Consider the following 12,563-nt stretch of genomic DNA (forward strand, 5'->3'; position numbering starts at 1 on the left):
CGTTGGACAACTAGATGATATTTTTGGATATACTGAAAACAAACCAACTTGTGTCTAATTACTGGGATTATGATGGGCTATGATTTGAACTTGTGATGGAGCCAGGGATGCAAACAGGAGCATGCTTGATAGAATGCCAAGAAGACAGTACTTTACGAAAAGGGAAACAGCCATGGCGTTCCACCAGCGCATTTCTGGCTTCCTTTGCTTGTTTGTTGAATGGCACTTGTGAAGACAACTTCTGTTACCACACAGTAGCTGTTTTAAATTCCTTTCACTCGTGAAGGCCTCTGAGTAGTGTTCCTCAGTTACGTTAACAGTTGAGCTATCCAGCACATGTGTCTGGTTATGGCAGTGTCTTTAAGGAAGCAACAGACCTGTTTTCTGAGAAGGTGAATTGGGGTGTGAGCTGATGTCTGCAGGGAAACCCTCGGAGTTGTGCTGAACTCCACAGGGAAGGCTGGTGATGGGATGACTGATGCAAGTGTCATTCCCCCTGCCCTGACCTTAGGCTTCTGTGTTCCTATGGTGTATTATCACTCAACCTGTTTGCTATAGAACTGTTTGGGCTGAGCTTTCTGAACAATGATACAAAGTGCTCCCTCTCTCTTAGTCCTTCATAAAACCTTGAAATCACAGTCCTTCATAAAACCTTGAAAACCTTGCTGCTTCAGAAAAAAAATGTGACAGGACTTGTCTGTTGATGAGCAGCTGGATTAAGAATGGATGTTGGAAATACTGTGATTGGTTAAAAAAAAAAGTCACATCTCATCATGCTGCCAGTGATGCTGAAACATGTGCTAGTATGGACTATGAACTGTTCATAATTGGAATGTGTTGTCTTCCAAGCCCATTGCAGACCATACAGAGCTTCAGAGCAGATCAGTGCTGTAGGATCCTTCACTGTGCAGTAGGTGCTGGACGGACTACCCTGAGTGATGTCATTCCCTATGTGAGAGTGCTGGCTTTAGACACCTCATTGTGGCAAAGCAGTAAAATACAGTGTGTGCCAGTAAAGTATGGTTAATGTATATAGTTTATGCCAGAAACTGGTTACTGTATAAATACAGCCAGATTTGGCTATGTAAAGGAACACTTAAGGCAAAGTTCAATTTAAACTGCAGGACTTCTCTGCACCAGGAGGCTGATAAAGATCTGAGGTTTAGTACGTGCTGTAGAGCTTAGAGCCTTGCAATACATGTAAAAGTGAGTTGTAGTAATGCCTGCAAGCCAGTATGTAGGGTGTAGAGATGTAGAGATGACTCTGAATGTGGTTACTTAGCAGGTGACTGTTAAAGAATTAATAAATACGTGACCAGGTGAGCCTTAGAAATCTCATTTTCCTTCCCTCTTGGGACACAGCTAGCACCATTGACTTGGTGCTGTTCTGACCTTTCCAAGATTTGAGTCTTTCCTCATAGCAATTCCTTGCCAGGCTGCTGCCTGTGCCTGGCCTCTTTGACAGACATCTCTTCCAGCCTGCACTGCCTTTTATCTCAGCTGTTGTTAGCCACAACACTTAGCTGCAAAGTGCAGGAATCTTTTTTTGACTGTAGCTGTGTGGGGTTTCTGCCTCCCATCAGAAGACCCAGTAGGGCTGCCACAGTTCTTGCAGCATGCAGGGTAGACAGGGCAGACTGATTAGGTTACAGTGCCGCTGCTGTCCGCAGGTGCAAAATTTGAAGTCTCTGGCTGCAAAATTCAATGCCTTAGGCACTGTAGGTGAATTGAGGCAAATTACTAGCTGGAATAGAAAAATTGCATAGATAGGTTTAACGGCATGATGCTGCATGATAATCAGTGCTCTGATTCTCTCCCAAACAGTTCTTGCATATACAGCTTCTTTCTTTTCACATCCTCCTTTGCTCTTTTTCCTGTCTTCTTTCCCTCTTAACTCTTCCAGTATCTTAAAATAGCCTCCTTAGCTTCAGAGCTCTCTAGGACTAGAATAGGTTTGATCTCTACAAGGCCTGCCGCTGGCTCTTCTGTTTTAGAGATTCTTGTGAATGCTAGGGGGAAAATACCATTTCCCATAGTAGTATATAAAACTACATATGAATTGCATTTAATACATAAATATGAGTAGTATTAGACTGTCAGGATTTATGAATCTCATAATTGGGTTTTTTCAATCTGCCTTTTTCTTTTTTTCCCCTGCAGTAAACTGTTCTGTATGCCTGGATTCCCTCTGCTCTGAAGCAAGGGATGTTTGTGGATGCTAATTCTAATTTGAACTTGTCCTTGTCCAAGAAGTGCAGAGAAGTTGGAAATTTCCTCTCTCTCGTGATGGTGGCCTGCATAACATCTTTCCTTGTTTTGACTGTCAGTGCTCTTCCCCTGTTCCAATGGTGCTTGTGTTGGAGGACTTGCTGCTGCTGTCACCATTTTGTTCCCTCCTCTGTGCTAGAATGTCACTGCTTGTCCTTCTGTCTTGAAACACTTATAGGGTTTATTGCCTTCTGAAGTAGTTCAACAGAAGAACATTCAAGAATATTTGTCATATTAAGTCTTATTTTGGTGAAATACCTCACAGTTAAAACTACAAGTATCAACAGATAGATGGGAAGTTAAGACTTTCCTCCCTGAAATGCTGGGTGCTGTGACCATTCATTTTATTTTTTCCAGGTACATACCCATGAAAAGCTACCACCACCTTGTGGATTTAACATGAGAGTTTATCTAGAAGGAGATGTTTGTTGGTTAATATTTCTGGCAAGTTACATTTCTTATGTTCAGTGTTACTGACTCCTTCTTCACTGGTCACTCAAACACGTTTCACCCACACCATTCTGCTGTGTAATCTTAGCTTTGGCAAATGTGCTAACATTTTTTTTTCCCTAGAGAGATGTTTACCTAGACATTTACATGACAGGTGTGTAACCATAGGTTTTCTACAGGATGCAGAACTGGCAACTTCATAGGAAATATAGATCTCTAAGGGTCTCAGGCAACCTGCAGTGAAGATGATGTGAGTAACATATGGACATAATAGTTACCAGCATACTGGAAAGTTGGAAGAAGAATTTGTAGTTGTTCACTCACTGTCACAAATTTGTGCTTTAGTGTGAAAGGTTTAACTTTTAAGTGGCTTTTCTTCTTGGTTGATAGAGTGCAGTACTGTCCTGAATCTTCAGAAAATCAAGAAAGAATGGTTCTGATAATTGTGTTGCATCTTAATAAATTTAGCTCTCTCAAAACGTTAAGAAAAAAATAAAAAGAGGAAAAAAGATCACTTCAAGCTGTTTTATCATAATGGGCTTAACCTTTGTCTTATTATTTAATATTTACAGGTTTTTTTCAGCTGCAGAATTTGATCAGCACCTCAAAGTAACTCGCTGTTAATATAATGTAAAGCATACTAGAGCTGATGAGGCAGTGGTCTTATTTCACAATTCCAAGCTTCCACCTGCTGCTCAAATCTATAGCTCTTTCCTTGATGCTGCAGTATCTGTCTACCCCAGCACCTGCTACATTTCACTTAAGTAATTGTTTGAAAATTAAAGGTTACCCACCCTCCTGTGAAAGTTGGTGGAGACTCGTTCCAAAATCAGCAGCTTTTCCCCTTCCTGAAATAAATTTTGGGGTTATAAAACAGTGTCCAAAGTCATCACAAACCCGTGCTGGATTATGAGTCGCATTGTCACTTACGGTGTGCCTGAGCTTTTGTTTGGCTAATATGGACAAAGGAGTCTGCTTCACATGATGTAAGAAGTGTTTGCCCTAAGAAGAACAGAGGTCCTCTTGAACCAATTAGGCAAAAATAACAGCTGGGCTACCCACTAATAAGGAAGGTGCTGCTAAACCTCTTTTCATTGTGAGAAGAAATAAATCTTTTAAGGCTTACTCCCTTGCATTTTTATAGAGAGCAATTCTTTGAAAAATTCAGCAATCCAGCTGGGTGATATGTGCAGGAAGACTGTGAAGAAGATAAAGAAACTTTTAAAAATAAAAAATGGTATTATAGCTGTTAGATTTGGCAATTATAAATGTTTCATTGAAGATTTCAGTATTTAGAGAAAGTTTCACTGTTTAAATTGTTAAGAACGTGGAGTTTGGGGCTGGCACAACAGGCAGTCTCGTACAAGTTCCTTGTAGCTTGTTCTGCAAGAGGATATTCCTTCCTGGAGCAAATCTCTTCTGATATCTTCTTTAAAGGAAGGCAGCCCACATATATTTTTAGTAAGTCTGAGAGAAAAGCAGGAAGAGGAGGTCACAGAGGATTGGGACAGGTAATACTAACTTTATGGCCTTACTTTTTCTGTGAAAATATTCCTGTCCCGGCCAACCACCTACTCAAGTAGGGAGTGCACCTCTGTTGCCCCGACAGATTAACTCTTGCTGAGGAAAACCTCTTATTATCTTAAGGGGGACTATTTGGAACTGGTCAGGCACAAAGAAAGGAAGGGATATCAAGAGTTCCTAATTTCTGGGAAAATGCTACATATAACGATTTACTGATTTTTGTTTTTTTTTGATGTATGTGTTTGTAGCAAATGGCAACTAGAGCTGTCTTTACCATCCAGAGAGAAACAGATCTTCACCATGATTTCATCCTTGATCCTTGGAGGAGAATAGTTACACACCAGAGCAAGTTTGACAGCACTTCTATGCATCTGAGATGTGTTCTCTTTGTAGTATCCCTGGTTATTTGAGGGAAAAAGGACAGATTTTTGTCCACGGTCTTTACTGACCCAATTTTTAAAATTTGTCTAAGTTTATTGAGTGTGGCCCCCTTTCAATAGCTTTTTGCTGTTACTACCTAAGCATTGGTAATTTTACTATATGGTAGAATTACAGAGGATTTGGTGTGTGAATGAGCAGTTAACTGAGCTGAACACTTCAGCGTTGAGTTAGCTGATCTCTCCAAGGTGTGTCCTCTTCTGAGGTACTGTGAAGTGTGAGTGAAGACTCTGAGCAGAAGACAAACAAAAATACTGCTAGTTTTCCAGATGCCACTGCTGTACATTGTGGAAGTGCTGCTTCTTTGTGTTTTTCATTCAAATCAGTGCACTGTGGGCAAACAATCAGACAAGTCACAGAAGAACTCAGTGCCACAATTGTTCTGATATTTGTGGTTTTCCTCTATCAAACCCCCAAAATTATTTGAATGTTGTTAGGAATATCTATGTTTGTAAATATATTGTAGCTGAGCTGTCTTTAGAAATATAAATTAAAGAACAAATTTTAAATCATTGGCTACTGTCCTAATGTCCTGGTTTACTGCTACTTTGGTCAGTGGGTGGCCTGGTCAGCCTTTCCAAAGCCAATTTTCATTTTAGGATATTTTTACTTCTTTGAAATAGGCAAAGCTTTTGGAAAATGAGGGAGCAGCCTACTTGTGCCTTGTGCGTGTGGATGAAAGCTTGTATGTGCAACAAAGTAGCTGTAGAGTTTTTATATTCTGTTTGCAGTAATAGTAAACAGAGCATCTAAAATAACCACTTGCACATTGCAACAAACACATCATCATTTGCTTAAAAAGAGTTATAATTACAGTTGACGAAGCATGGACACCATAAAAAATGCATTAGTTTGGCTTGACACATTAATTACCTGTTTTTGCAGATGTTTTTATATATTGTTGTGTGAACAGTTTACAAAATAATTACAGGAAAGTCATATGGAAAATAAACTAAGTGGGTGGTTTCTCGCCTTAATATTTTCATTCATGTGAATCTGTGTGAAGCACAGCTGCTCTGTAGCTAAAGCAGAGAGAGAGAAATGGGGAATCTTGAGGGGTTTTTATTCTTAGGTCCCTATGATCAGCCTTGCTGCACTTTTATATCTTGCTTTAGCACTGTAGTTTTTAAAAGTGTAAAATGACATTACTGATTTAATCCCAGTGATCAGGAGGGGGGAGAAGCTTTGATCCTGATCAGATGAAACATAAATCTTCTAGTATCTAGGAAAATAAATGAAAAATCAATATTATTTTAAGCAGGATGAGCTTTTATGAGCAGTTGTAAAGATTCATCAAAGGCTTTGACACAGTTTAAACATTTCCTGTTTGCTGGCATTTAAAGAAAAATGCCTTTCAAGTTTAAGTTGTAATTAGAGAGATACCTCTTTAGATTATTGTGAGCTAACCACAGAATGGAAATAGGAGCTCAATATGCTCACACAATATTTAAATCAAAAGTTCTTAAATTAGGAATAATCATTTATTCCTAGTTATTATAAAATAAAATCGATGCTTTTGAAAATACATTTTGCTTAACTAAAACCAATATTTCATGGCAAAATGTAACATTGCATTTGAAAAAACCCATCGAGTCTGAATCACAGCTTTGACATCTGTCAGATATAAGGATTTGTTCTAGTACTGTGTTTTAGTGATTTATTTGGTTTTAAGTGAACAGTTCTATGACCTCGAATTTGGCATAAATGCTAAAGATTATTTTTAGCTTAATGGGGTCTTTATTGTTACTCTCTGTGTTTGAGGCTTTTAAAGTAGCATTTATTTGTTTATTAAATTTATATCCCGTATTTATTTACAGATTTTTGTGAGATATTGGCTGTTTAAATGGGAATTTATATTGCAATGTAGTTTTTTACATTTTCTTGTTTAAACTAATGAAAAAAAAGGCCAAAATCCTATTTCCATAAACCTAATTCTCAATCATCCACCTGTTAAAGTATTCAAAGTCTAAACTGTTAATGATCTTATCCACAAATACGATGTGAGAACTTGTTGAATAAATGTTATATTTTGAATTCACACCCTTTTTTATGGCTGAAGATTTTAATGAGGGGAACAGCTTGCAAAGGTTATTTAACAAATTAATCGGGAAGGAAAAGTAGAAGGAAAACTGAAATTCATGTCTTGTGAAAGTACGGAGAACAAAGACAGCTCTGAGGGGACATCCTAGCTGGTTTGCGTTAATTACTGTAAAATGACTGAAGCATTGGAAAAAAGCAAGAAACATCCAAACTAAATACGCATAACTAACAATTAAGCAGTAAGCTTGACTTTTATGATAGCCTTAGACACTGACCTAGCAGTTTTCTAGCAGCCTGCTTGAAGGAAATGCTGGCTGAAGAGCTTATTGTTGCTGTGCAGATGTCTTGTTTTCCCTGAGCAGCTGCCGCTTGGTGTGTCTGAGAGAATGTGGGTGCTCACCAGTGCATCGGCACGAGGAAGTTTCACGGGGCTTTCACACTACCTGCAGAGATGAAAGCCAGAGTTAGTCCTGTTTTAGGAAATTGCAACACAGACTTATTGAAAAAAATACTGTATATCTACTCTCTTTTCATAGTGCCAACTTTAACTTCAAAGAGTTGAGTGATGCTATTTTTTTTTAAATCCTAGGTGGGAATAAGACTGGCAGTCTTACGAAGGGAACTTTTTACCAAGATTTCCCGAGGTCTTAGAATGAGAGAACTTACTGAGATATTGATAAATATCCATAATATTATATCCTGAAAGTGCGCTGAATTTCTGTCTGTCTCAAACCACGTGTAGACAAAGGTTTTGCAGAGCAGTCTTGTGTCTGTATCTAAGGAGGGAACAATCACTTTTTCCTCCTGCAGTGAAGCAGATAGTAAAACTTACAAGCGATCGCTTATCCCAGAACTTGGAGTAGATCCAAAGTCTCTTCTGCTTGCTCTTGATAGTCTGGGTGTGATGGTTCTGTGTGTTTGGGTAGTCTCTAGTCATGATATGAAAGGAATGGGAGTCTCTATTTTAAAACAATCCACCTTTGCCCCCTACCTTTAATTCTGCCCTTGAAAATCTCACCATGTCTTACACACTGCCACAATTGCCCCCTGAAAACCTTCCACTGTAATTTCTGAATGCAAGCATTCACACGGTGAGTTCTCTATCAGAAGTTCCATAATAAGGTTGCCCTTTTTTATGAGACTTGTTCTTGATAACCCACAATAATCCTGTTTTTTGCTTATCAGTTACAAAGTTTCTGGTTGAACTCCTTCAAGGCTACACTCGGTTCCTTTCATGGCCCGGTGATCAGTGTCTTATGAGCTCCAGTCTTCGTTAATGCCTGTTATCTGCCGTTGGTTGGGGTTTGTGTATTTGTGTGTTTAATTTATTGCCTCTCCTGTTCCTTGCCTTGTCTTTCATGTGGAGTAGCTGTTGGGCAGATATCCTTGCAGTTCCTTGCCCTGTTTGAGCATTTGTTTGAGAGGTGCTGGCTTGCACCTGGCAGTGCAGGGCCTGTCCCAGTCAAGGCTTTGTTTCTGCAAGTCTTGGATGCCCTCAGTTAGGGCTGGGAGAGACTGTCAGGGCTGTATCAAGTCTCTGCTGTCCTTCAGTCTTATTCTGGGACAGTTGTCTCTGTCTTTTTTTTTCAGCATAATAATCTCTTCAGCATAATAATATCTGTTATAGCAATTGTGTCTCACAGTCTCTTATCTTTGTTGGGCAGTTGACTGGTTAGGTGTTGCCATCACAGGTTGAGTCTGTTGCGGCAATGCATCGCTCAGGATGTGAATGCCTAAACCAAACTGAAAGCTTCAGAGTGAATTCAGTGTTTGTGTGGTGCCATGTGCTTCTCACCAAGAGTCTGGGTAGATCAGAAATAATACAATGGTTGTTTAGCCATCTGGAAAGTGAAGTAGTTGGTGCAAGTGCTTATTGCTTTCTTCCCATGTTACCCCAAGACAAGAGGAAAGGAATGTCTAGCATAGAAAAGCTGTGAGCAGGAGTTCTTAGTGCCTCTCCTCAGTTGCCTTCTTGCTTTCGATAGCATTTCTAGGCTTCATGTATAATTAGGAGAGTCCATACTGGAAACCTGAGGAAAAAATAAGTTTGTTGTTTTGTTGTAAGCATCTTACTCTTTCTTTCCTAATTGATTTTGCTTTTTGGAATGCAGGGTTTGGGTCAGTGGTTTGTTTTATAGTTCTAATCTATGTTACCATAGGAACATAGACCAAATAACAGAAATATTAGGAAAGGCTTTTTATTTACCGTAGTCTATAGCAAGGCTTAATTTGTTATTTTTGTAGAACTCTGAGATCATAGTACTGGATTTTTAGAAGATGAATATCTTTAGGTTTGAGTAGGAATAACCCAAAGGAAATCAAAAAGGTAGAATCAAAGTAGTCATGTGCTTGTTTACTTAGTACCTCTCTCTTTATAGAAAACATAATTTTTTTTTCTCCATTGAGGTGAATCAAGTCCAACTCGTCGAGAAGCAGTGAAAAGGAAGACTGCAGAATACCTTATGCGTGCTGAAAAAATTTCCAGTCTCTACTATAAAACCTCTGAAGATGCATCTGTTTCTATGGTAGGCTTTAATTAATTTTTTTTCTGAATTAATTTTTTTCAGAATTTGTTATAATTAAGTAGCAAAGCTTATTCTAGCTTAAGGTTCAAAAGCTGTCTAGAATTTCTCTTTTTGGAGGCCTGAGGAGTATTTTAATGTTGTGTTTCTTTTAAGTTGCCATTCTTTCTGATTCTTCATAATTTTATGAGGAGTGCTTGCTTTAACACGTGACTGCTTTTGATGTGCTTTCCTACTGCTCATGGTTGATGAGGTAGACATTTTTCATCATACTGAAGAATCTAAAGGTAAAGGAAAAAACCATGCTAGAGTGTAACATTTCATTCGACTTTTCCATGAGAATGTTGGTCTCACTCCTGTAGGGAGTGAGAAATCTGTTGGTTTCTCTAGCCTAGCACATAGTGCTGTATCACAAGTGAATCAAGCACGGGGTGGAGGGGATCAGATCAATTTTCCACAGAACAAGTCCTTAGCAGAGCAAAGGTTCTTCCTGATCCTTTGAAATGTCTCTCTTGGATATGCTTGTGGGATCAGTTCCCTTTTGATTTTTGAGAAGTTTCCCTGCTAATTTCCACTTTCTTGAGCAGGATACCTTTATCTGTGCTTGTACAAAAGACAAACAAAGCTTGTTCTAAGATCCCTCGATAAATATCTAACTTGCCCTTCCTTAAACGTTCCTTTAGGATTTATCTGTTTCTACTTTAGACTTTCGCTGCAGTCATGTTAAACTGTGTTATTGTCAATGACTGCCCTATTGCAGTAAGTATAAAAGCTGCAAACTTCCTGACTCTCTAATATCAAGGGATAACAAAAGGGATAGAAGATTATTGCTTCTTACTTTGCACAGATCTAAAAATGCTTTAAGGAGACAACTGCTGCAAAAATTGGAAGCCTTCTAAAAGCTGTCTATCTAACAAGTAAATTTAAAAAGCAAAGACATTGATTTTTTTAAGGGTAGATTTTTTCATGTTGAGAGCCCACAAGTACAATTTTGAGGATGTTCCAAATGGGATATATTTTGTGAGGCTTGGAGTCTTGCTGTTGCTATGAACTGTACTTTGAACAATTTAATATTTTGGACAGATATGAACTCCTACTAGGTATTCTTTCTTTGGGTCAAACACCCCTGAAAATGGGGAAGAAGCTATATTGAATGGAATCCTCAGTGTGTTTGGAAACTGAAGAACGAGAGAAAAAATCCACGAACAACCTATTTTTGCCTTTTTATAAGTTTAAAAACTAACTGTGGTTGGGAAGGAGGAAGAAATAGGTTGCATTTTTCTGTGTGAGCTTGAGAGGTAAAGTATTTCCTCTTTTATGCTGTACTGAATAAGACACATGCCTTCTTTGCAGATCCAAAGAAAAGCAGATTTAATTGGGATAAGACAAGAAAAAAAAAGCAGATAGAATAAAAAACCATTCTCCTTCTGTGTTGAAACTCAAAATTGGCAAATCACGCCAAATCTTGTTTTGTACAAAGTGTTGTACCTGGCTGATTGTTCTGTTTACAAAAAAGGCCATGCAGCCATGATTTAGCCTTGTTTTTCTCCTAAGTTTGTACATGTATTTTAATGTCCTTTATTTACTGCTCTTCATAATGCATAAATTTTACTTTTATCTTAGAATTTTGGAATTTGCTGATATCAAGGGCACATGGTGCTTATGGGTCATGATGGTTGTGGTGAGGAACAGCTTGTCTCTTGTTCACAGTTGAAAGTTACCTGGGAGAAGGACTTAACCCCCAAAATTATTGTGAGGGTAGTGGTAGGGACCACAAAGAATTGGCATGCTCTGTGCTTTTGCTTAATGTCTTCAGGAAAATGAGGAATGTGACTGTTCCCATGTCTTGGTTCCCTGGTGAGCAGGCCTGAATTCTTGCACTTTAGTTACTGCTTATTATTTTTACTTCCCAAGATAGTTTATATTGGAGTTTGCATGAATTAATCCACTCTATATGGACAGTGATAAGTGCACTGGAAGAACCTCCATCTCTAGACAGTGGGATTCTTGGGAGATACCAGTGGCAACTTGCAGATATTTTGCGTCCTTCTAAAGACATTAAGTGCATGATGAGCACGTTAGTGCAGTACCTGGGCCCCTGTTAGGAGTTTTAGAGTGCAGTTTTGTTATGGAAAGCATGGTTCACTGCAGGGAATGTCATGGGCAGTGGGAGTGCTGAGACCATTTGTACCTCGGAGGAAGAGGTCTGGTTAGTAAGTGGGTGTGGGAATTTAAGGCAAAGTGCTCTTGTTCATGACCTGGTGTCACAGGGCAGAGCTGCTTTGTCACCTCTGCCTGCTGTAGGTGGCTTTGTGTTTCCTGTGGTGCCCTTAAAAGGAGCAGTCATGGGCATCAGAGCTAGGCTGACCCGTCCTTCTTACACATGGAATTTTTCCTTCTTCTCCTCCACCAGGCCAGAGAACTGTCCAGCAAGGGAAGGGGTAAACTCAGAAGTGCAGGTTCAGTTACTATCCTGCACTTCTTAGCCTGTCAGATCTCCCAAAGGCTTGAGATGCCAGCCATGTGCTGAGCCATGGGCTGAGCCACCTGCAGCAGTCTCAAAAGACTGTGCCCACTAAATGTACCCTTTGCCATCTGAATACTATGTGAAGGTAAAGCACAGAGCCTGGCTTTTCTCTGGGGGCCTGGGCAAGGAGGAAGTGAGCCATTCTTTTGTGGCTGGAAATGCCAGGCCCTTGCCTGCTCCAAGACCAGATTTCCCTAAAGAGGCAAAAGTCTGGTATTTGAGAGCTGAGAAGCAAAATTGTCTTTGATGTCATGGAAACCAAATGAAGAACAACTACTTTGTTACTTTTCAGCAGTGTAGCTCTCAAGGATAGCATCCTTAGCAACCACCCTGCTGCTTGCAAGTTCAAGTGGTGAAGAGAGGAGCACAAGAAGATGGTATTTGGAGAATCCTTGGCATTGTTAAAGAAAGGGTTTGGGTGGAGGGCTGAAAAGAAACATAGGGAACTGACTCAGCTTTGACCTTGAGCTGGGAACTCAGATGAGTGTCTTGTAAACATTAAGAAAAGCCTTGCTGTGACCCATAAGAGTAGGAGATGTGGAGACAGTTTCTGCAGCTTTTAAACAGGCACATGAACCTTCTGGAAAAACAAGCTGTAGCAAATGCTGTCCTCTTCTTCTTCCTTTGGTGCAGCACAGCAGCCTACAGGGCCCTCTCAGTGCTGCAGAGCGCTGTGTAAGAGCAGCACTGGGTCATTTTGCAGATTCTCAAGCTGCATTTTCTCCTCTGCCCCTTTATAAGCAGCATCTCTGGGGAACCACTTCCAAGCCTGAGTGGGAGCTGTAGCAACAGCC

General features: G+C 39.7%; 1 protein-coding gene across 4 annotated transcripts in view; it reads left to right on the forward strand.

Annotated features, from left to right (window-relative positions):
- Positions 1-12,563, forward strand: part of RPS6KC1 (ribosomal protein S6 kinase C1) — an 85,864-nt gene that overhangs the window by 28,652 nt on the left and 44,649 nt on the right. For all 4 annotated transcript variants that reach the window (XM_038134142.1, XM_038134143.1, XM_038134141.1 and 1 more), the window contains one exon: positions 9,127-9,245. In XM_038134142.1, coding sequence (XP_037990070.1) covers positions 9,127-9,245 — 119 coding nt within the window. The remainder of the gene's footprint in view (positions 1-9,126; positions 9,246-12,563) is intronic.

Source organism: Motacilla alba, chromosome 3 (assembly GCF_015832195.1).
Source record: "Motacilla alba alba isolate MOTALB_02 chromosome 3, Motacilla_alba_V1.0_pri, whole genome shotgun sequence".
NCBI lineage: Eukaryota > Metazoa > Chordata > Aves > Passeriformes > Motacillidae > Motacilla > Motacilla alba.